Source organism: Thermobia domestica, chromosome 13 (genome assembly GCF_964235325.1).
Source record: "Thermobia domestica chromosome 13, izTheDome1.hap1.1, whole genome shotgun sequence".
Classification (NCBI taxonomy): domain Eukaryota; kingdom Metazoa; phylum Arthropoda; class Insecta; order Zygentoma; family Lepismatidae; genus Thermobia; species Thermobia domestica.
In genome coordinates, this window is record NC_137466.1 from 7090218 (window position 1) to 7114076 (window position 23859).

At 35.0% G+C, this 23859-nt stretch overlaps 1 protein-coding gene across 5 annotated transcripts in view; it reads left to right on the forward strand.

Annotated features, from left to right (window-relative positions):
• The first annotated feature begins 1268 nt into the window (after nucleotides 1-1268).
• LOC145668003 (uncharacterized) overlaps nucleotides 1269-23859 on the forward strand; it is a 51623-nt gene continuing 29032 nt past the window's right edge. The window contains exons 1-3 of one of the 5 annotated variants that reach the window (XM_081735449.1): nucleotides 1269-1498; nucleotides 12950-13268; nucleotides 13785-14374. In XM_081735449.1, the coding sequence (XP_081591575.1) occupies nucleotides 13881-14374 (494 nt within the window). In that variant the 5' untranslated portion in view covers nucleotides 1269-1498; nucleotides 12950-13268; nucleotides 13785-13880. Of the gene's footprint in view, nucleotides 1499-4986; nucleotides 5055-12949; nucleotides 13269-13784; nucleotides 14375-23859 lie in introns of all 5 variants that reach the window. The other 4 variants (XM_081735451.1, XM_081735448.1, XM_081735447.1 and 1 more) reach the window with 4 other exon arrangements.

The window sequence follows — 23859 nt, forward strand, 5'->3', positions numbered from 1 at the left end:
GCATAAAACACACACACACCAACACACTGAAAAACTTGTTGTTGCCTCTCATTACTTTCCTCTTCCTCTTCTTCTACCCTGTCTTTTAGCACCACTAGGCGGCAGCACAATCAGTGAGAGACATACACAACACAAAGTGTACGAATTCAGATGAACGTCACATAATGCACCAACGCAGAATTTGCGTTTATACGGAAAATATTTTAAGCAAAATTTCGGTACAGTTACAAATAATAATAATCTCTTGTAATAAAAGATAAAGAAATTTAAAATAATTCGAAAATTCTCTAGTAGAGGGCAGTAGCTGACTGGCGAGAATTAGTTAATAGCGATATAGATGCAAGCCATGCAACTCTATATTGAAAGGCATGTATGTATGAACTGGAAACGCCTTAACTAGTAGAGTTGAGTTGATTTTAGTTTAGCGTCCCTTTCAGCAGCGAGGCTATATGAGACGTGGACCTACTGATTAATGTGGAATCCGAACCACATGAGCTCCCACCGGGAATCGAACCCTGGTATCCTACGCCAAAGGCGCGTACGCTAACCGCTTAGCCACGGAGGAGCTCCCTTAACTGGTAGAGTTTGTTGGAACAGACATTTCAAATTGGGTCGTTGACGACAAGCCTAGACACATTCCTGGACAAGCCTGGACACATCTCATTTTGGGTCGCTGACGACAAGTTTGGCCAACAACAAGCCTGGATACATTCCTGAAGGTGTCCAGGCTTGTCGCGATCGACCCCGAGATGCTTTGACATATCTCATTCTTGGTCATTGACGACAAGGTTGGCGAACGACAAGCCTGGACACAAAACGTGTCTAGGCTTGTCGTAGTCCAACCTTGGCGCGGTCCCGATAATTTATCCTCCCCATGAAGAGAAGTGAGGAGTTCGGCAGTGGCTTTGTAGTGGGTGCCTCGTGTCTGGTGGTGCTCCGTGAGGAAGAAGATTAAGTGGGACTTGCTATACACCTACACTACACATACACTTTCTGTTACATTTACACGTACATAATTTCCCTTCTTTTTTTATACGCTTTCTTTTTTCATTTTACACTTCCCACTTACCCTTAATTTTTTGCCCTGTTCATCTTGGCTTTTCTCCCTCTTTCCCTGTCTGAACTTCTTTCCCGATTTTTACCTTTCCCTAACTTTGACTATTTTCCTGACTTGTGTCCTTTCTTCCCGATTGTGTCCTGTATTTTATTCTATTTTGTTTTTGAGTCATAAATCCTCTGGTTGAGGTACACATTTGACAATTTAGCATTTGTAGCACTATGACTATTGAGCTGGTGCACCCACCTATTTGACTGATAATAGTCATAGGACAAGACAAGAAGAGAAGTGAAATGATGTTTTCAGGAAGTAACGTTTTGTTCGACGACAATAGTTGTCTATTGTCCATGACTAAAGTGTTTATATTGTACAGTACCTTTACAATCTCAATATTTTGGGGTTCTCTCGAGCAGACGGTTCTACCAAATAGAAAATTTGTAGGTAAAATCACAAAATAATTTTTGTGAAGAAATGAGAATATGAATATGGGTAATTAGTGTCAGTGCACACCATTTTCGGGGTATGTTTAGTACAAGGGGTCCAGAAGCACGTGAAAAACACAAAATTTACAGGAGAAACGAGTGATGCAAGTACTTAGACGTAACATAACGTAATCAAATCTAACCTAACCTATCATAAACTAACTTAAGCTAACCTGAACTAACCTAAACTAACGTAATATTAATAGAAATAAGCGAAATTCTATCATTTTTTCGAAAATTATGCGGGACTCCTACACTAATATAACACAAACTAAACTAACCTAACGTAAACTAAACTGGCCTAACCTAACTTAAACTAACCAACCCTACTCTAAACTAACCGAATGTGAACAGAAATTACCAAAATTGTAACATTTTTTAGAGAAAAGAACTGGACCCCTTCTGCTAAACATAGGCCCCATTTTCAAATAAACTTTGAGTGATAGTGAAAGTATTGCATGTTTAAGTGTGCTTTCTGACTATCCTCTTTTATTGGTATACGTCCCGTCGCTAACGTGCCAGCTTCGTACGGATGCACATCCTCATTAAAGCTCGGGCCTACCTGCTATGATCCTGCCTTTACTTGATTGGATAGCATACGTGCTTTTTAGTGGCCACTTAGCACAAGCTGATTAGTGTTTTATGGACTAGTTTATATGCCATATGTCCACACTATTTAAACTGAGTCTCCTGAACTGTCTCTGCAACTAGTTATGGAACTTCTCAGTTAGTACATGTTCTACTAAAAGAAATACAAGACTCTAACTTTACAATCTCAAAATGTAAGAAATGTGTCAAGATTTGGTTAACTGTCTGCTCGAAAATGTTTTATGACTATGTTGGGGGTAATTTATTTTCTACCACATTTCCTGCAATATCCATAAGCCAAAGCGAGTTTACTTATTTTTGCATAATGATAACTGAAATAAATTAGTCTTCTTTTATTGCAAGAGAGAATAAAACTGTAAGCTTACTTCAAGTTGCAACAAATGACAAAATGCGTAAAATTTTCAGGAAAATTGAATAATACGGAGACTACTGTACATTACTGGAAATTCCTTGTTTCTATCTTGTAATTGTCTTAATTCATTCCATCCGTCCTGTTCTGCACATTGATGAGTTGGCAACAATGAAAAATTGCTACAGACATGAGTTAATAAAGAAATAATTTGTTTGTACGAGAGTACAGTAGTGCTGAACTAATTTCGCGTGGGATACAGAAATGCTAGTTTGAGGGAAATTTCCCTCTGCGTAGGGAGATTTAGCAAAGAATTTTCTAAGGATAGAAAAAGGGACATTTTACAAATCTGAGATAAAATGTAGGGAAATTTAGCTTTTCAACAAATGTTATGTTACTAAGCACTGCTGCTGTATGACGAAAGACGGTGGCATTCTTTCCAGAATTTCACAGTGACACATTTTTCATTTTTTCCCACAAACATTCCGCGGCCTGCCTTGAGGATGTCATTATACAAGATAACATTGAAGCTGACCTGTAGCCAGCCCAAAAATGTAGAGGGGGCCCGTCCCCCTTAGTCCCTGTACATACGGGCCTGCATTGAATAACAGAAGATCAAAAGTACAAATATATATTGTGGGGATAGGGCACAGTATAATAATCCATAGATACCCAATAATGCTCTCTTTAAACAATTAAATATATACAGTAAACGAAAATGAGGGAAATTTTATCTTAAAAAGGGAAGTTTTGAGCATTCCGGAGGGAAATTTTAACTTTAGGACCTAGCATCACTGGTGGGATATAGTATACGTAAATCCGCGTCAGTTCCCGAAGGAGCTGGACGCTCATACTTTCAGGGATTATTCATTGAGTATCTACGAACTTACCAAGGGGGTAACAAAGCGACTTTGATTTACTTATCGATTGATACGAAAATAAAACAAAACGTACCTGTACTTCATATCTGCATGTCTAGTGCCCTTGTACTTTATCTATGACTATGTGTGTGTAAGAGGGGGGGGGGAATTTAACGCATACCGCATGTCTTGTGCACATGGATACTTCTTACTATTGCACTACGTAGAAAATTTTTGGTATTTCATGTAGAAGTGGTAATAGAACACAAAAGAAACGCAGATCACGACGTTCTCATGTATACTATTACCTAAATCTGTCCTACATACATCATTGGAAACATAAACACGCGAAGGTAATAGTATACATGAGAACGTCGTGATCTGCGTTTCTTTTGTGTTCAGATTTACAATATGTATGCACTGAAGTTTAGGCGCACCACGTGAAATAATTGTTGTACAGTTCTAATTCTTTTACTAATTACCTTCTTATAGGCCTCCAAAAGATTAGTGCTGATCGACATAACATTACTCTACGAAGCACAGAAAAAATCGAGGAAGTGAGAAAAAGTAGTACGATTTGCGTACCGGATAAATATAGCATCGAAATATATGTCATAAATACTACAGTGCAAAGAACAAACACAAATTGCTTTAAGGTGGCTACAAAAATCAAGAATATTATCTAATCAAGTCAGCAGAGAGCAAAGTTGGTAGATCCGTGCCATAGGCCGGTGGTGTGTCGTGTATTCCTCAAACAGGTGTATCTGCGACGATGTGTATTCGCCTAAATGAGAATACTGAAAAACGTGACATTTTACAATGAATTTCAATACTACTTGTAATGCTTTCACACTAGTGACGCTACACTTGTAAGCATAAAGTGCAAAGAGTGTGCAATAAATGTTATTTTGAACACATTCAGTCACTAAATATATTTTACAAACAACATTAATGCATTGAGAATAGCTTAATAATTTCATAAATTTACTGTACACTATCATTTGTGTTCTTTTATATTTTTACGTATAGCCGTGTTAGTTATCAGGTTTGCATCCTGGATGCACATTCATAATTATGCGATATATATATGTAAACTAGGTAGTGTCAATAATTTACTTTTTTTAAAGCATTTTTATATGTGGATCGTGCAGGCATATTAAATATTATTCGAATATTTTTTCCTGTATTCGGAATGTACTTGCTGCTTGAATTCCTCCACAATTAGTTTGAGCTGCAACATGTTCCTTTTTATAAGGTTGACACTTAAGAGATATTGGATTGTCATACTTCCATATTGGAAAAAATTAATGGATGAGTATGCTTCTTGTCACAGATTTAGATCTTCGGGAATTTAAATTATTCGGAAAACTAAAGCCTGTCAACATTAATCTACCTTCTTGTCATTCAAACATCAATACTTCAGTCTTTTTGTTCTCTTCTACCGATTTATTTTTCTCTTCGGAACAGCACAGAAGAGAGCATTAGGAAGGAAGAGTAAGGTGTTATGTCATTAAGGAAGAAAACTCACATTTAGTCACTTTAGTTTTCTGGAAATTCTCATAATTTGGAATACGATTAATTTGTAACTCTCCTAAACTTCAACAATAATTCTGAAATGTCAATTTGTAGGAAAATGTACTTTTAAGCACAGTTCAACTTGGAACAGTCGGGTAGCTATTTTGCTCTCATGAGAATAGGTAAGGAAATTATTTTTTTATATGACCTAATTGTATTACTAGTAACTTTTAATAATAAGAAATCACTGGAAAGTTATTCAGAGTGGTGAGATTTTATATACTAATGTTGTATCAAACATCAAGAATGTTTCAAATGATACCTGAAAAGATGTTTGCTGCAACTAACGCAAGCAGACAGAATGCGTCCTTTGATGCCTTATGACAGAACTTACAAAAATGTGCAGTACTCAATATTTCTATTTTACAACATGTACTGAAATAAGTTCTTCGCTATTGAAGATAGCATCAAAATATTCCATTAAGTCTTTACATCTATCTGTTTTCAGGGTGTTAGTTCGTAAAATTCTCTGGGGAAAGTTGAAGTGGGTAAACGTAGGTGTTTATTCTCTAAACCTTTGCGAAAAACTAAGGATTTATTCTTAGTGCGTTTTATTATTTTCTCGTATCTTTTCCTTTTTTTACTTTCTAATTACAGTTTCTTATAAAAAAAATTCATAAACGATCACAGTTACTAACATTTAAAATAATTAGTTTAAGTACATCATACCTGAAACTAATAAATAATGTCCTCGCTTACTATAATTGTATAAAACATTTCAATATCAGTAATGGCAGTAGAAGAATTAATATTGATTACTAGTAGTGCAAATTCGAGTACTAATTGGTTAGACTATATATTTACCAAAGAATGCTGTAATATTTTACTTTCTTTTATAAATATATTTTTAAATTAGTAAGTTATCAATATTTTATTATTATTAATTATATGTGATAATAACCTTATCTTTACAAATTATGAAACGGTATTATTCAAAGATTCAAAATCACCATTTCTCTACGTACTTTCCCAGTGGCGAGTACGTTTGTATATTTGGCGAATAGATTCTGATTAATCAAAAAAGTGAATTCAAGAATAAATACCAAATATCACTTTTTGTAGGAGACATGCGAATAAACAAGACAAAAATATATTGAAAAAGTGTGTCGCAGAGTGATTTTTTTTTTTTTTATAAACACTAACCGCAAAATGGTCTGTCTAGCAAATTGTTTTGGCTGGCGGGTACTTCCAAGCACGACTTTTCAAGCTCTGGTAATAAGCATCCACAAAATTACATGGAACAAATATTTCAACTAATTAAAATGAAATATAGATCACGCTATGACCGATTGCCAGGCTTGATACATCCAATATTGCATTTCTTTAAGTTAGAAATCGATTTTCCCTTAAAAATAATGTGAATTCGAAGTCGAAAACATGCCATTAAATTAACCAATTTTATTGGTTAAAGAAAAATGAAGAGTCGACGTTATATAACCCAAATTGCCATTTATAGGTTAAGAGGCAGCAAGACTGAGTACAAGCAGTATAGATTAAAAACTTCGATTTAGCATGACCCATAAACACGTTTCACTAGGAATCATCAGCCATAGTCTAATTTTGAAAATGTTGAAAATTAATATTAAAGGTACTTAAGTTATTGAAATTTATGTTTGTTAATATATTGCTGCTTCTTTTACAGTACTGATAGTCTTGAACATGAATATACAATATAGACGTCTGGAAAACGATCAAATCGTTCATAGGAATATAACAGAAAGATAGTTTCGTCATATCAATTTCGATAGTTCCTCAATAAGTGAAGATTTATATACCCGTGGTTCCAGAAATACAAATGTTTACTAGTAACATATATAACTGTAATGTGGCACTACGTGACAAAATGTGCGTTACTGCTGTTGGTCGGTGTGTGACTGTGTTTCTATCGAAGTTCAATGGGACTGTTTGTTGGTTGGAGAAACTTAGACAGTATTTTCTTTTAACTGTTATAATAGTTTTATATATGATCAGAAAAACCGGTTTGAGTCTAGTATTCAGATATGATCTTCAAAGATCCCCTAGTATACATCGGCCTGTGCCAGCCGTATAATACCAATGTTATATTGTTTGCCGGGGACAGGGAAACCAATAGAAAAACTCGTGGAAAGTTCAGCTGCACCTATTGCCACTTCCCAAAATACATGTTTCATAGTTCGGGATGATATTACAACTGTATATTATTTTATGTGGAGGAAGTACACTTGTGGAATATATAAATATTTTACCTCAGTGTGACGCTGGTATTATTGCAAATCTACCGTATTACGCAATTGTGAAAGGATACGTAATACTTGCGTCTTACATTTTAATATACAATACTTAAAAATCACTGTGCAAAACAATGTATATTTCAAATCACAAGTTGAAATATATATCAATTTAGGCCTACTCATGAATGTGATTAGCTATATGATAAAGAAACATATTTCTAGGTCTAATTATTATTTATAATGAATCACTCGCCTAAGACACTGTTGGCCGATTTGTCATCTCTGTTCCATTCTTGATTGTCGTTTTACTACCACTGATCACTCAGATGAATTATCTTGGGAGGAAGTTACTTTACTTTTAATATGTTGCATTTATGGTTCCTCAGGATAAAGAATTATTGTTGGCGTACTACATTATTTTATTACGATAACTTTTTTCTATTTTACTTCTTTTCGTAACTAAAACAAACTAAATCGTTCGCACGTGAAGCTTTTACAGAGTTATTATTCGTCTGTCTACTTAATGGGCACGATTTTGTACATTTTGCACAAGTTATTCATCAAGCAGTTATCAGAATCAACTAACTCTTAGTTTTTCTGCTCGTCTCGTTGTGCTGTACCAGAGATTTTTTTAAACGATGTGAACTGAATAACTAATTCATTAATGTAATTGTTAACTTTTGCCATGATCTTACAAATTAAAGGTCGTTTTTAGGGCTTTTCCTTTTTAATTACCTTTTTTATTTTTATTACCTTATTAAAAAAGTGAGAGTCTAGTATAATTTCTCACCATGACAACAGCTATTCTCAATTGTATAGGTGTGTTTTGAAAAAAGAGAATTTCCAGGAATACGATAGTTATTTAAAATGTTAAGTTTTTGCATTAATATCATATGGCATTACCTGAGTGACACACTTTGCCAAATTTACGTCTTCCGGATGTAATAGAACACGATTCGTGTACTATCTGAAATGCGTGATATACCTGTTACCAAAGATTGTTTATTAGAGATAATATATCTTTTGAGATTCATAACCTTGAAGTATATATAAAAGAAAGTCCGACATATGCCAATAAAAATGTACTAAGAATATCGATCTTGTTTCTTCATAAAGCACAATTTAGCAATTTCCAAATTAGCAAAGTTCGTGAGGAAACAGTATAAAAGTACATAAATGTAATATTATTTGTGCCATCATAAACTTATATGACGTTATGACTGAAATAAAATATGCTACTAAATCTTCAAGGTACCCAAACCACAAATGCTGAGAAGCCTTTCATCGAGTTTCAAGTTTCCTCTGGAAACATTATGGTGGTGATATTAATTGATAAATTTCAAATAAATATAATAAATGTAACAGCTTGTAGTTTTAGTATTTTACCTTGTTCAAAAATGTTCCTTGTTAGAATATTGTAATACTGCTTCTGACTAACCTAAAGTAAAATGCTTCCGTAATTCTGCTATCCGTTTCTGAAATAAATTTTATATACACTAAGGAGATTCGCAAGTCTAATATATCCGTCAGTCGGATAAAACTTTCACATTTTTCTGTTCGAATGCTAAAAAAAAAGGATGTTTATAGTTTCAAGCTTGCCTTACCAAATATTTCTTATATATATATATATATATTCGTTGTATTAAAAATGCATGTAATATTCTGATTTAACTCATATACTACTCAAAATTCACAACAAAATTTTTAGAAAATCAATATTATAATTAGCATTATTTAAATTATAACAATATATGTTTAATGATCTTAAAACTAAACAAATTTGTTATTAGAAAATATTATCGATTTCTGACAAATAATTTTAAAGCTCCTAATACATTACAAAGACGTCCTAAGTTCCTGGAAATAAAATCGTTGAAACTACATTACCTATCTAGGACATGTAAATATTTTTAATTTCTGGCCAAAAAAAAGAAAAGAAAAAAATTGCAAACGACGTTAATAGACTTGATAACAAAGATTTAGAAAGAGTAAAGACTAAAAGCTTATAAAATTATAACGTACAGTCTCTTCATTTATTAAAATAAAATAAGTTTGTTTTTTCCTTTTTTTGTGAAGAAATCTTGTTTAAGATTGAAATGATGTGAAACAAATATAAAAATATATCTTCTTGAAATAATTTCTGGGTTTTCCATTTCAAATCACTTTCATTGAAAAGTACAGACATGGATTATTTTTTTAAAGAGAAAAATCTTAAAACCTTAAAAAATCTTTAAAAAAAAAGAAAAGAAAGCTTGTTAGTGTGCAGAAAATAAGACAATTCGTATAAACTTATGGCAGTTCAGCTACGTAGATTGTGCTAAGATCTTTGTTTACAGCAAAGACTGAATGTTATATCCACATACCCTCGAGCTGGTCGAATCTGGTTCTACCCAATGCTCGAATGATATGTCATTGGAACCGCATTAAATATTTAAAAGGAAAATGTTAATAATTTATATTTTAAGACAATTTGTGTACAATATCCGAAAATTAGAGGAATATCATTCCAACCATAAATATCTATACTTAGCATCTGAAAATAATAAACTCTCTTCAAAATTCTGTCTACTTCAACGCACTGACGCTTACCAGAAGTCGATGTGTGTACATGATTCCAAAATTATTTCTAAGAAATGAAGCACTAACGTTAAAACATATATGTATACGTCGTCTTTGTTGTGTGGAATTGGAAGGATATGTGGTGGAAAGCGCGACTGAATTTAAACATGCCTCAAGAAGAAGAAATTGATGTTTGTTCATAAGATAGGTACCTAGTTGAATATCGGATAGTTTCTGAAGCGGAAGCCATAGTGTCTGAAGTTTAGAGGCCAATGGAGTAATTGTTAATTACATTAATTGTGTAGTAGGGACTTGATTTAGCAAACAGGCTAGAGAATAATGTATGTAAATAGTGGCTTCTCAGGGTAGATTTACTATATGTAGTCATAAGAGGTTATGATAATGAAGATAGCTTTGACAACGGAAACTATCCAATTTCGTCTTATTGCTTAGTGATGTATAATTAAGAATGGCTTAAGTCTGGGTTGTTGCCCTACTGCATGCTATTAATAGAGTTGTTTTCTGAAACGTAATACCGCCCAAGAAACGAATAAAACCCAGGTTTTGCGCAGTAAAACTACTGTATTCGTCAACATAGAATTAAGCTGCAACATTACTTACACCCTTGACAAGTCATAATTGAGAATCTTCTTTGTTATATCTGGTAAACTCATATCCTAAAATAGGAGTATTGGTGTCATTCCAACAACTGGAGCTCAAAATCTTCAGATCATTAAAATAAAAAGAAAACTATTAGTTTCTGGACAAATTCTTCAAGTTTTATTAGATTAGGTTCAGAATTTTCTAATTACAAGTAGTATTTCCAATTGAGGGGCTTAGTGGAAAAGGGGCGTATCCCACAAAATTTGGAAAATCGAGATATCTACATGTTTGGATACATGGAACTATCCGGTATATTGAGAGTAAGTGTTATGACTCGGCTCCGTATACTGTGGATCCCATAAGCGTAGGAAGAAAATGAGGAAATATTTGTGTCAAAAATGTTAGTGGAAAAATGACGTATCCCTTTTCAGCTGCAACTCTTGAGTGGAAAAATGACGTATCCCGCTTCCAGCTATATTGTGAATTTGTGGTGATATAACACTATCTGTCATTGGTTGTGAGTCTAGAAATCAGCCAAGTGTAACCGCTGATACATGTTGCTGTTGAAAGTAATAATGGCTGCTGTGCATGACGTTGAAAGTAATTCCAGTCTGGGAGATTCGTCTGTTAAACCACGAAAGAGACCACGAAACGAAGACATGGAAAGATAATTAACTTAAGCGTAAGAGGAACGCAAGAAATAGTTACGTTGGAAGGAAGTACCGGATAAAATGCGAAGTGATGTAATATGTTGTAAAACTGAGTGGTGTAGATATGAAGGATATCGATTCTGAAACCATAGACAATATTTTCATTTCGTTTTACAACATGCAAGATTTCAACACGGAAAATGCCCATCTATTTGGGCTAATCAGGAGGTCAGAACGTCAACGTGTGTACATTAAAGACAGAACTGTTGAACCAATCACACTAGGAAACAAAGTTCTTGAAATTTCAGGAAAGAATTCGTGCAGCCCATCAATAGTGAATCGCCTATCCTCTTGAATTTTCCGCTCAATTCTTCCTTTGAGATCGTCAGTCACAACAGAAGGCCGGCCCAAGCGTTCCTCATCGTGCACATTCGTCCGTCCGTCATTAAACATAATGCACCACTTACGAACTGATGCTTCATTCATCACATTTCCATACACCTCAATGATTACTCTATAAATTTCTATCGGACGCACTTTTCTTGCATTCAAAAATCTTATCACACTACGAACCTCACACTTGGCGGAATCAGTAATTGTATCGCACATTTTACAGTCGCACAGCGAAGCAATAACGGACCGTAGCGGATCGCAGCTGGTGCCAGACTGAGGCTAAAGCATGCCCAGGTCAATAACCCAGCGGCAGCAGGAGGGGGGGTATACGCGCGCGCGCTAGCGCAAAACGTTCTTTACTTTCCTAATGACTCTCGTATTTTGTTTCACAGAATCGAAAGTTTGAAACTCCAGCGCGAGTAAAGGTCAGTTTTGTTTTTATGGGCGAAAAGTTTGACCGATTTTGGATAGGGACGACACATTTTTCAACCATAAATCAATATTTGGTTTTTGTATGACTGTGTTACATGTATTCTCCCTATCCAAAATTGATCAAATGTTTCGCCGATAAAATGGAATTGACACGGTGAATCATCCTGGGGTTTTGAAATTTTAATGATTTTTTAGAAAATACATCCAATCCATACCCCGGTGTCCGGTGCACACAACTTACGTTTTTTGTATGGCTGTGTTACGTCTATCTATCCAAAATTACTCAAGTTTCTCGCCAATAAATAAAATTGGGATGGTCAGTCGCCCTAGGGTTTCGAAATTTGGATTTTCTGTAACAAAATCCATACCCTTTACTCCAGTGCATGGAAATTTTGTTTCTTTTTGTGGTTGTGTAATTAGCATTACGTAGATTGGAGGGACCCACGATACCTGAGTGATACAGCACTTTCAACGGGTCTCTGGCTCGATCCCAACGCGTCCTAATTGACTTAGTAATGCCTCTGAGTTTTCTCAAAGTTCTGAATTTTCTTTTAACTTTCTTCATTGTTTCATTTTGATCATTTGGACCTAGTTTGAGTATTCTTTTTCATACAACCAGTTGGTATACTTATTTCAGTTGGTATACTCTTATGGTTATTCGTTGGATGTTACGGGTCTAGTTATATGTTATCAGTGAAACGCAATCTACAGCGATATAGAGGCACGAATGTGACTTCTAAAATGTGCGCTTACTTCAATAGAAGGAGTATATATGTGCAGGCATATGGAAACCTGGAACAAAACGTACATTAGAAAACTTTAGGAAACAACAAAGAATATTGAACGAAGGTAAATACTAAAATTACAAAAGCAGTCCTGATTGAAAAGAAGGTGAAGATCTTGCATTGGCAAAAGCCAAAAGGAAAGATATAATGTAAGTGATAGAATTGAACTTAAATAGCTAGATAGTACTGATACTAAAGGCTAACACAAACGGGAAATAAAGCAATAAAAGAGATAGCAAAACAATTCTTTAAAAACGAGAGCTTAATTTATAGACGACTAAATACAGAAATATGAAAAAGGTTCATAGAATGATCGTATGGTGGTATACTTTACGAAGCAGGAAGTTGAACATTGCGCAAAACTAATATTTAAATAAATAAATAGTTTCAGGCTTGCGAAGTATGTGTGTTGAGAAGAATTGAGAAAATTAACTGGCCGACTGCCAAATCAATGAGGAAATGTCAGGACTATTCTGAGAGCGAAAACTAATGTTGAAATAGACTTGAGAAAAGATAGAAATTGGTCAGGACATTGCTTGAGAAAGGAGATTGTGAGTTACCTGATGGAATATTAAAAGAAATGGGAGAGAACACCATCTAATGAACGCTGTGTACATAACAATTATGTCAAGATGAGACTTCTAGTTGACCACAGAGTTGGTTTATTCAAGCTTCAAAATTTGAGGAAAGTAACTCAAATGCAGGTACGTACGCAGGAATTTACTTCGTAAGCTGTCCAATTTCAATATCAAGATGTAATAGAATTTGTAAAACCCCTAAAATCGGACTGTTTTAATTTAGAGGACTACCAGGACCTGACCCTTGCTAACGTGCCTGTAAATACGTGTGGTGATAATCATTATTCTTGCGCAATCTTTTTTCATATCTTAGTTTATGTTATTAATTTTATTTTATATGATATTCACTAATTCTTGAAAACTCCCTTTAGTTTTAATTTTATTATATCAAATTATCGATTTCGCTGGGTGGTAATACAAATGTGTATACTTCTGAATATTCTTTGTTTTAGATGAACTTACCTACTTGAAATATATTGATGATATATTTCCATGCACGTTTTTACCATACATTCTAAGAAATTTCTAAGTAATCTTACGTATTATTTAAATAAAGTAGATAAGTTTCACACTTATTTTGGTATAGTTTCGTAGATTGTAATGTTACAGAATAACTAATAATATATTTGCTAATACTTTCAGTGTCAGTCAGTTCGCTCAATCACTGAGTGCTGTGGATCTCAAACCTCCATCGTCAACAGTTCTAGTGTTAACTGAATTATTTTCAGTTGTTTGAAAATGGCTTCAAATAAAGTTGAAATGAAGACAGAAAGTGATTTTTTTAAAGATTGCAACTGTAAAATATATAAAAGTAGTAATCGTCAGTTGGAATATGAGAATCTGTCAAAACGTTCCATGTCACAATTGAAACGCAACGTAAAAGATAGAAATGAAACGGAGAGATATAATAACATTAAATCAACCTTGTTGAAAGGAATTTTAGAGCCTAAGTATACATTCCATGTAGAAGATAATGAGGATGGAACAACAGCAGATTGGAAACTAAAATCAAGACCAATATGCTTGGTTAAGCGTTTGACAATGTCTGATTTACATTTCAATATGAACATTTTATATAGTAACTTGAATTTTTTAAAAACAGAAGTCAGTGGTTATGTACTTCCTATGGAAGAATCAAGTAAACACGTGTGTAGCGTTACTGAAGATAACACTCAAGAGAACATTCAAGAAAATTCTTGCCGGGAGATATGCTCCAATATTCAAGAACTCAGGTTTGTTTGCGTTTGTTCTTTTCTTCAGTGTTGTGTTTTATACAAGTACTTTCTCACATTTTGCAATGTCCTTAATTATTCTTTCTTTAATAATGGTGTCAGAGTTTGTATATTTATAATAATTTTTATACGCACTGTTTTATTTACTGCGTCTGGTATTTAAAGTTCTACACCTTCTACTGCTTCAGTGTTCCCGTGGGTTGGGTAGCTCACTTACAATCAGTCTTGCTTCTTAAAATTTACTTTTAAGTTCTGTGGCTAATATGAAAATGTAGATTTTTTGAAACTACTGTCCCTCTGTTTTGAAACTTTTTCAGAGCTATCCGAAACAATTTTGCTCACTAATGGCAGGCATTTCCTGAAGATTTTATTGTAAGATTGCATCTATGTTAAACTTTAATTACATTAAAATTCAGTGAATTGCAATTCTTTAACCGTGTAATATTATTCACAACATATAAATGTTTACTTAATGCAGTAAAGCACTTAACTGACTTATAACGAAATAGGTGACTATGTGAGTTGCTACGGAACTAGTATTGCAGTATTAATATAAAAGTGCAAGACAAAGTTCTGATTAGTGAAACGAATTCTTAGTAAGTTTCCTGATGAATTTCTGGTAAGCTTCCTGATCCGCTGAGGAAGGTAACAGGAAACACAGGAACGATACACTTAAACATACAGACACATGTTGAAAAAGGGCCAATATTTTTTTATGTGAGGTTGACAACAGTAATGAGAGTACTATGTACTAAAACACATCCTAGTATTATGTGCTTGTGCACAAGTAGAATCATCTGAATGGAGCAGCGAACGTGTGAATAGCAGTAATGCAAAATCCTGCTAAATATCAAGTGAGCTCTGTCATACGATTTCTGAACGGCAAAGAACAGAATGCATCTTATATCAATTTACGGACCAACAGCAGTGAGTGAAGGGGAGTTCAGACAATGAACCACAGAATTTCGGAAACGGCTTTCAAATTGTCATAACGATGAAGTGTGGAAACTGTATTCACACGGACGATCTGGTGAAGCGTGTTTACGAAAAAGTGCGATCCAATCGCCAGTTCACAAAAACTGAACTCAGCAAACATTTTCTAGAATTATCTCGTAAAACAGTGCATGTAGTTGTGACTGACAAGCTAGGTTTTCACAAAATGTATGCCATGGGTGCCGAAAAACGCTAACAGATTCTCAGAAAGAGCACAGAATGAGAGCTGCATGTGACATTTTGTCCTGCTGGGGATAGGATGACCTCTTTACTCACGATGGGAATGAAATTCGGGTATTCTACTTCACTGGAGAGCAAGGGCGCCGATTTCTCTGTAAATTTGGGGGGCCCATTTAGGTGCAGAAAGCATATATGAGGATTTTAGGACGAATTGCATTCAAATTATGGCAAATATTGTAAACTTACAAATACTATGAGGGAGCCCACATAAACTTTGGGGGGCCTGGGCCCCCTTTGCTCCCCAGGATCGGCGCTCCTGCTGGAAAGTCGAGGAAGCAGAGCAATTGTGGCACTCCGGTTCTCCTAAAGCGACAAAATTCAAACAAACCTATTAGTTCACAAGATATTGCAACCATTTTGAGATAAAAAGAGTATAATTATTATGTGATTCTTGGAATCAAAATGAACAATTTCAGGAGAAGCGTATTTTCAAATGCTGAATAATCTGCATCATGCCATCCAAAATCAGCAGATACAAATTCTACGCTTTGGAAATCTGATCCATAAGAATGTCCGTCCACACACAACTGTTCATACTGTTGAGATAATTCATTGAATGATAGCGTTTGAATAATAGCGAAGTGCTCAGGACATCAGGTGGGGACTGGCGCAACTATCTGCAAATTTTTACATAAGTGGAACACGGGAAACTGTGCTGCGCTGTTAGGTGTTTGGAAATTCATGGTGACTACGCCGAAAAATAGCCAAGGTATCAATTACAGTAAATATATCCTTTTAAAATTTATTTGTTTTTAAAACAAAATATCGGCCCCTGTTTTGACATGCCCCTCTTACATTACATATTAGGTGAAGTAAATAAAAAGAGTACGGAAACAGATTATACGTTTATTTTGCACTGGGGTAATGTAATAGCTAACAATTAAATAATTAAAAAGAGCTAAGCGAAAGGGCTTAGCTTTCAAAGGTTTTATTGCGTATTCGATTAAATGATTCTTGACAGCATTTTGAACGCTATTTTTCAAACTCTTCCGTGAAGCTAAGTCAGTTAACTCGAGTATTTTTAAGACTCTCGAAACAGTTTATTTGAAGTTGAGATTTTCGATTATTAAACATTTACTAATTCAAATTTAAAAGAAAAGTAGAAATTCTGAAGCTTGAAAGAAAGCAGTCTGTTTCATTAAAGTGCTTTTACTAAATTTACACTGAAACATGAATTTAAACTTAATTTGAAAATGGCACCATGATTTGAGTGATGTCAGCCAGAAATAATACACCCCATCAAGATGCCTAGAAGAAAATATTCTTAACAATTGATGTTTTTGTAGAAAATACCTGTAATACTGGCGTAACCAATGTTTCATCTTTCATATTATTTTAGCTCAATAATTACATTCTCGTCAGACAACCGTTGTGCTTCATAATAGATGCAATTTGGTAAATTTCGTTAAGTCGTAATGAAATGATACTGTAAATTGTACAACAGGGAACACAGAAAGTGTGCTGAAGAAATTCGCATACATTGTAACAATTAGAAATAGTCACTTCCTAATCGGTGAACACTCAACCATTGTAACAAAAATTTGATTGTTGCACATTTTTAATCGTTTCTTTTTCGTTATTCTCCTCCAATTTCTATAAATATATCTGCGTCATTGGTAATCAGAAACCAACTCGTTCTTATTCTTTCTTATATGAGATAGATTTCCTGTAATTCTTTACCGGTGGGTAACGTATCCAAACTGGCTGAAACGTTCCCCCGTTCAACGGTGATACCGTTGAATAAGGAATAATTTAGATCGTTCATCTCCCGATATAAGTGATATACGATGGCGATTTTATTGATAAAATTAGCTCCTTCGTGACCCCAAGTACCACTTGACTCGATGGCAATTGGAATAAACCAATATTTATCAAGAATTACATATTCCTTTTGTCTAGACACTTACGAGCAGCTACGAGACCTGCGCGTGATGATGAATGTGGAAGATTGGAGGGAACATAATTATCTGTGCAGGTGAAGTACCAAACTAAAGCTTCTCCATTTTTTTTTTCATACTAAGGCATTCCATGTGGTCTTTTTTATTAGTCGTCTGGTCCGTCGATAATTCTTAACAATTCTCAAGAATTCGATTATTTTTAAGAAATAATGGCAAACATGTTCCATAAGATTATGTCACTGTACCCCTATTCCCTTGACTAATTTAAATCACTAATTTCAATCACCCACAATCTATAATCTAGACAAAACACATATTTTGTTCATAAAAGGCAGATACCATTTACGTAACTTTCGGAGATTTTTTAGCTATGTGATACAGAAGGGTTAAATTAACTTGCTCATTATTTACTTGTTTTACCATAAGCAGTAAAGATTGTTAGAAGGAACTCAGATAAAAGTAAAATACGCAATATTGCAACAAAATCGGACATGTGTTATTATTGCTATTATTATTATTATTATTATTATTATTATTATTATTATTATTAGAAATCATGTATTTATTTTAATCTGCAGAACAAATTCATTGCTTCATTCTGAAATTATTCTAAACGGAAGCTATGGAAATGAGTTGATAATCTGAAAGAAATATGCAGTGCAGTTAATCAAAGTCGATTTTTACGACAAATAGTATATATTCACGAATTTATATTTGTTCATCCCTTTCTTCACTGACCTTAAGATTTATGCAATGAAGATTATTACGAAAGGTGAAAATTCGCAGAAACCCGCCAAATCCCAATATAATTATTGTTTAAAGAAAATATTTAAAGAATGATGTTGGTTTATCCTTTGACTCTGGACAGTCTCACCGTAAACAATGACTATGATTAGGGTGACAGAACGAATAAACACTTTATTTCATAAAAATTGAATAATGTTTATGAAAGATGTCTGGTGTTCTGGAAATGAAGAATGTAAACCTCTTACCCTCTTACAATTAAAATATTTCAACAGCAAGTGTTGCAAACGATTTTGTGGTCCTAATGATATATACTTTATTGTCTAAAATGTCGGCAGATATTTTTTACAGAATGCACGTGTGCACATTTTCTGCATAATTTCCATTCTTGACTGATTTCAACTTTAAATAATTTGTTTAATTTCTAAGATTGGTGAATCACCATATCACATTTTACTAAATTAGGAATTCGAGTGGAAAATGCCCGCATCATTCATTGATGTCAGGTATTGCACGAACAAACAAATATTTTCTTTTACATTATATATATATTTTATACATATTTTCGTCAGGTTATTACTATCATTGTAAAGTAATAGAAATAATTATTAGCCACAATACGGCATTATATTGTTCTAATATATATAAATATATATATTATGGTAGCCCGACTTTAAACTCTTTTCGAAAATCGGTTCGGCGAAGCGGTTAAAGGGCGTCTTTTCGTGGACAGACTGTACCAGATTTGTTCAGAAATTTTAGTCAATGCCTCCATGTGTCCCATCGAAGTTTTATAGAAAAGGTATGCAACACATACTACACGGTAACATTTCACGTTTTTAGCTGTGTAAAATGCATATATTCTCTTTCTTCTTTTCTTTATTTGTTTCCAACCTTAGGGACAACTAGAACTGTACGTAACTCACTTTCCCAAAGCCCACTTATGTGCAGTTCTTCACTTAAATTGGCCAAATTTCAACGCTTAAAGCAAGAATTTTGCTTTTTTTCATATGTATAAAAAGGATTTTTTAAGGCTAAGAATAGAATTTATTTTTTTAGTGTAATGCATTTCCCTATCGACATTCTCGATATTTATTCTTTATCCAAAATAAACCAAATCTCATTACGAAAAGATGACTGCATTTCGAGTTCCCTCCAACCTTAGTTCCGCCCTCCCGCGCTGTTTAATTTTTTTGCCATGGCATCGTGTCCTCACATACTTGCTTTACTTTTCTAGATGGCGTAGTCTTTTTTCGATTCGAATGTTGGCATTTCGTTGCGAGAAAGCAAGGCACAGTGTATGAATCCGTCGCGACTTGCCGGCCCGCACATGGTTTCAGAAGTTTACGTTACCAAACTCACTATTCACTCTGGTTAAGTATGGCACGGAAACTCAGTTATTTCTTCTCTGAGCATAGCAGGTGACAATATTTTCTTCAATCTCTTCGTCGGATAGCATCTTTGTGAGTGGAGGTTCTGTTGGGGACAATTTTATGCGCTTCACCTTGTCGTAGTAATCGTCCGCTTGAAAGTTTATTTTAGGAATTGTGAATTCTCGGATTGATTCTTTTCCTTTCTTCTAAATTCTTAATCCTCCTTCAGCCAAGTGTATGAATTTCGAACTAGCATCCGTGATCATCCAAAGAAACAAATTTTTCTGAGGGGGTGAAGAAACTATTCGTCTCAAATACAGCGAATACTATCTGTTTAGGTTCCCCGGATAGAAATTGAGCTAGTCGCCCCAAATTCCGTAAACGCCGTGGTCCTTCATAGCACAATGGCTTTTGCTTGATGGTAAACCAGACCCAGACGTAAACCTTTGACGGTGTATTGGGCAAGAAACACCAATGCCCCGCTAGGTCTCTGTGCTAATGTACAATGAAGAATGTGACATGCCGTGGTAAGCCAATGTGACTGGAGCAGGTTTTGTGTTCGCCAAATTTCATGATTTGTAACCTGAGTGAATTCCTCTGAATATTGCTAGCAAATCTTGTTGGTCCGCCCTGAGGTCTTAAACTTATGCGAATTCATCCAACTAGTAAAGATTTATATCTTGGTATTTTACCAAGGGCATTTCCTCGCACTTTTCAAGCTTTCTTCCGATGGGTCCGGAAAAAGTTTTGGGACCCTTTGTTCCCCCGTCGAGATATTTCATTAGGGTCCGGAAAAAGTTTTGGGACCCTTTGTTCCCCCGTCGAGATATTTCATTAAGTGACGAAGCTGTAGTTTATTTGCGTTAAAAAGGCAAACGATCCATTGGAGTTCTCGATTTAGTCTTTTCTTCGAACAAAGTAAAATCCCTTAAAATCTTTCCGTGTTCGGTGTACCGTCACAGGCAGCTGCTACCAACATTGACAGATCGGTTCCGTTTTCATCCAGAAATTCGTACACTTGGCTGGAGGAGGATTAAGAAGGGCTGCCACAGAGAAAAGAAAAAGAATCAATCCAAGAATTCACAGTTCCTAAAATAAGCTTTCACGCCGACGATTACTATGATGGGACGGATGACAGAACTTCCACTCACATAGATCTCCGACGACGAGATTGGAGAAAATGTAAAGTCAACTGCAATGCCCGGAGAAGAAATAACTGCGTTTCCGTGCGATATCCAAGCAGTAGAGTGAGTGGTGCGTTTGGTAACGCAAGCTTCTCAATCCGTGTGTGGGCGGCAAGTCGCGGTGGATTCATACGCTGTGCCTTGCTGTTTCGCAAGGACATGCCAACATTCGGATCGAAAAAGGACTGTGCCATGTAGAAAAGTAAGACAAGTGAGGACACAACAAGGCATGGTAAAAAATTAAACAGGGTAAGAGGGCGGAACTGAGGGTAATCGGAACTCGAAGTGCAGTCACCTCTTCGTGGTGAATGCTTGTTTATTTTGGCTAAAAAATAAATGATCAAGAATGCTCATAATGAATTGCATTACAGCAAAACAGTAAACTGTAGTCTTACGCTAAACAATCCAATTTTTGTACATACAAAAAGCATAACATTTTTGCCTTGAGTATTGAAATTTGTCAAATTTAAGCGAAGAACTACACATCAGTTTGCTTCGGAAGCTGAATTATATATAGTTCAGCTGTCCCTAAAGTTAATCTAAAATTTGAAAAAATAAAAAATAAAGAGAGAAATGAGAATATATACATTTCTCGTGAAATATGGTACTGTGTCGTGCGTGTTGCATACCTTTTCCATAAAACCTGGATGCGGCACAGAAAGGCGTTACTAAAATTTCTTTAAAGATCTGGTACACCCTGCCCAGAAAGACACCCTTAAACCGCATTCACCCAACCGATTTTCAGAAAAAGTTGAAAATCGACCTACACTAATACAAAAATTCAGCCTAATTTTCCTATTAGTTTGCAAGTTACAAGGACGCACCATTTATCTCGATGCGTCCTTGTAACTTGCAAACTAATAGGAAAATGAAGCTTAATTTTCGTAGCATATAAGCATTGATTGATACCGAGATCTTTGACATATTCTGGTGCAAAGCAAACATAAAGATGGTTTTCTCAAGTCTCACCAAGTCACGAGATTACATATTTCGAGTCTTCATGTAAAATTAGATCTTACAATATCACACTTTTTATGCAGTGTTGCAAATTACGGACGTTTAAGTAGCAGAAATATCAAAAACCGAGATTTTGGATGGTTTTCCAGCAGTATTTGACGCTAAGGTGACGGACGAACTAATGCAAATCCAAACAGTGGCGACTCCGGAGTTTCACAAGAGGGAAATCCAGTCGATAATTGTAGTGAAACTAGCTGTGTATTCTCAGCCGCAAAAGCAACCCCCGCCTTCGGGAGCTCTAATCCTTTCTTTCTTGCAATGCATTTTTCTTAAATTCTGATGTAAGATACAAATGTTACAAAAATGACCAATTTGACATTAGATAATCCTCAATCCTATATCCAATACATGTCCTGCAGAATTATCAACTATATCATATATTTTACCCAGCACATAAAATGCATGCTGTTCAAGAAATGGAAAATGAAATATGAAAGCAACAGTGCTAAAACTATTTGTTAAAAATGAATTTCTCAATTGATTATTTAAGTATAATTTGGGCAGATACCATTAATATACATAATGGACATTTCCTTTCTGACCAAAGGTTGTAGTTTAAAGACACCATCGTGTAGAACTAGTTCTCAATATACCACATACCAAAAATCTCAGAAAAATATTTCCTCGTTACAAAGATACAACGCTTCAAACAATGGAAAAATAAGCTGCTTACGTCATGGCAGTACAAACGGAGTTTTAGCTTGACGTCACAGGTCCGTACCGCTTTGTGAGTCGCATTGGAAGGTTCAGGGAATCTTGTCATATTACGGTTTCCTATTGCAAAGTACAAATAAATTTAGAAGAATAGTGAAAGGAAAAATGGCAAAATAAGTAATACACTTACTGTACATAAACGTAACGTGTTAATAAGACCTATTTTCCTAGTTTGAAATACATTAATGGTCATTTGTAAATGTTCTATCATTACTAATATTTTAGATTCTTATACACTTGAGTAGAGTTTCTTTACTATTGTATTACATCCAAAAACATTAGAGTCTAATCACTGTATCCGCTCATGCGCAGATTTAGAATATCTAAGCCATGATTATTATAGCTTTTCTTTATTTCGAAGATTTGTCATGAATCTCCATGCCATTATACTACGGCTAAAAATAAGCACTTTCTGTACCAAAAAGCTCTTAATCCCTTTAAAAATATTCATCTCTTACATCCTTACATTTTTTCTATTTACTCTGCATATTTCCAATTGGTCACCCCACACAATTGCTACAACTATTCTTATCTTCATGCAACAAGAATCGTATTATATAGCGCTTTACTTTCTTAGTATATTTCAACAAAGAAATTGCTTTTGCGGTCACCGCTGTGGTTTGAAGCCGAAGAAAGCTGCGGCGACTAGAGGCAGACAGACCATCATAAAGCTGCTGAAAGACCATCATAAACAAGATAAGTGCTCGAGAATTTTAGAGTGACCTAGGCACCATAATAATACAATTTAATGCATGGGAGTTCATAATTTGATTTTTGATTTAACTTATTTAGGAGCCAGACTCCTATTTCCAATCGCCTTGACTACCTGGCGTTCAGAATTTTTGAAGCCTGAACAAGAGGATTATTGACAGAAATTCATAATGTGTTACTTATGTTGTTACTTTGAGACTCCAGCTTTTTCTTTTCAATACTCTCCCACGAAATAATGTTCTAAATATACAAACATAAGTTTATATTCTTTCTCCTTTTCATATAGGCCCGTATCCACGGGAAGCAGCCCCCATAAATGTTTACTGTCCCGTAAAATTTTTAAGGTAGGTTTGCAAATAAACTATAATATGGTGATGAACTATATAATATGGTTGTATTAGCCCGCCTAAACTTACTCCCCCCTACACTTTTGGGGTGGCTACAAGCCTGCCCTCAGCTCTGAGATGATTAATGTTTGGTAAAAGTGGTACATTTGCAAAATATTATATTGTGGAAGTATTGTGTTTTGTGTTCTGAGGTTCACAAGTGAAAAAAAAAAAGTCATAAAAGCAAACGTTTGAAGAATTCAGCCTTTTGGTAAATTTCGTCCA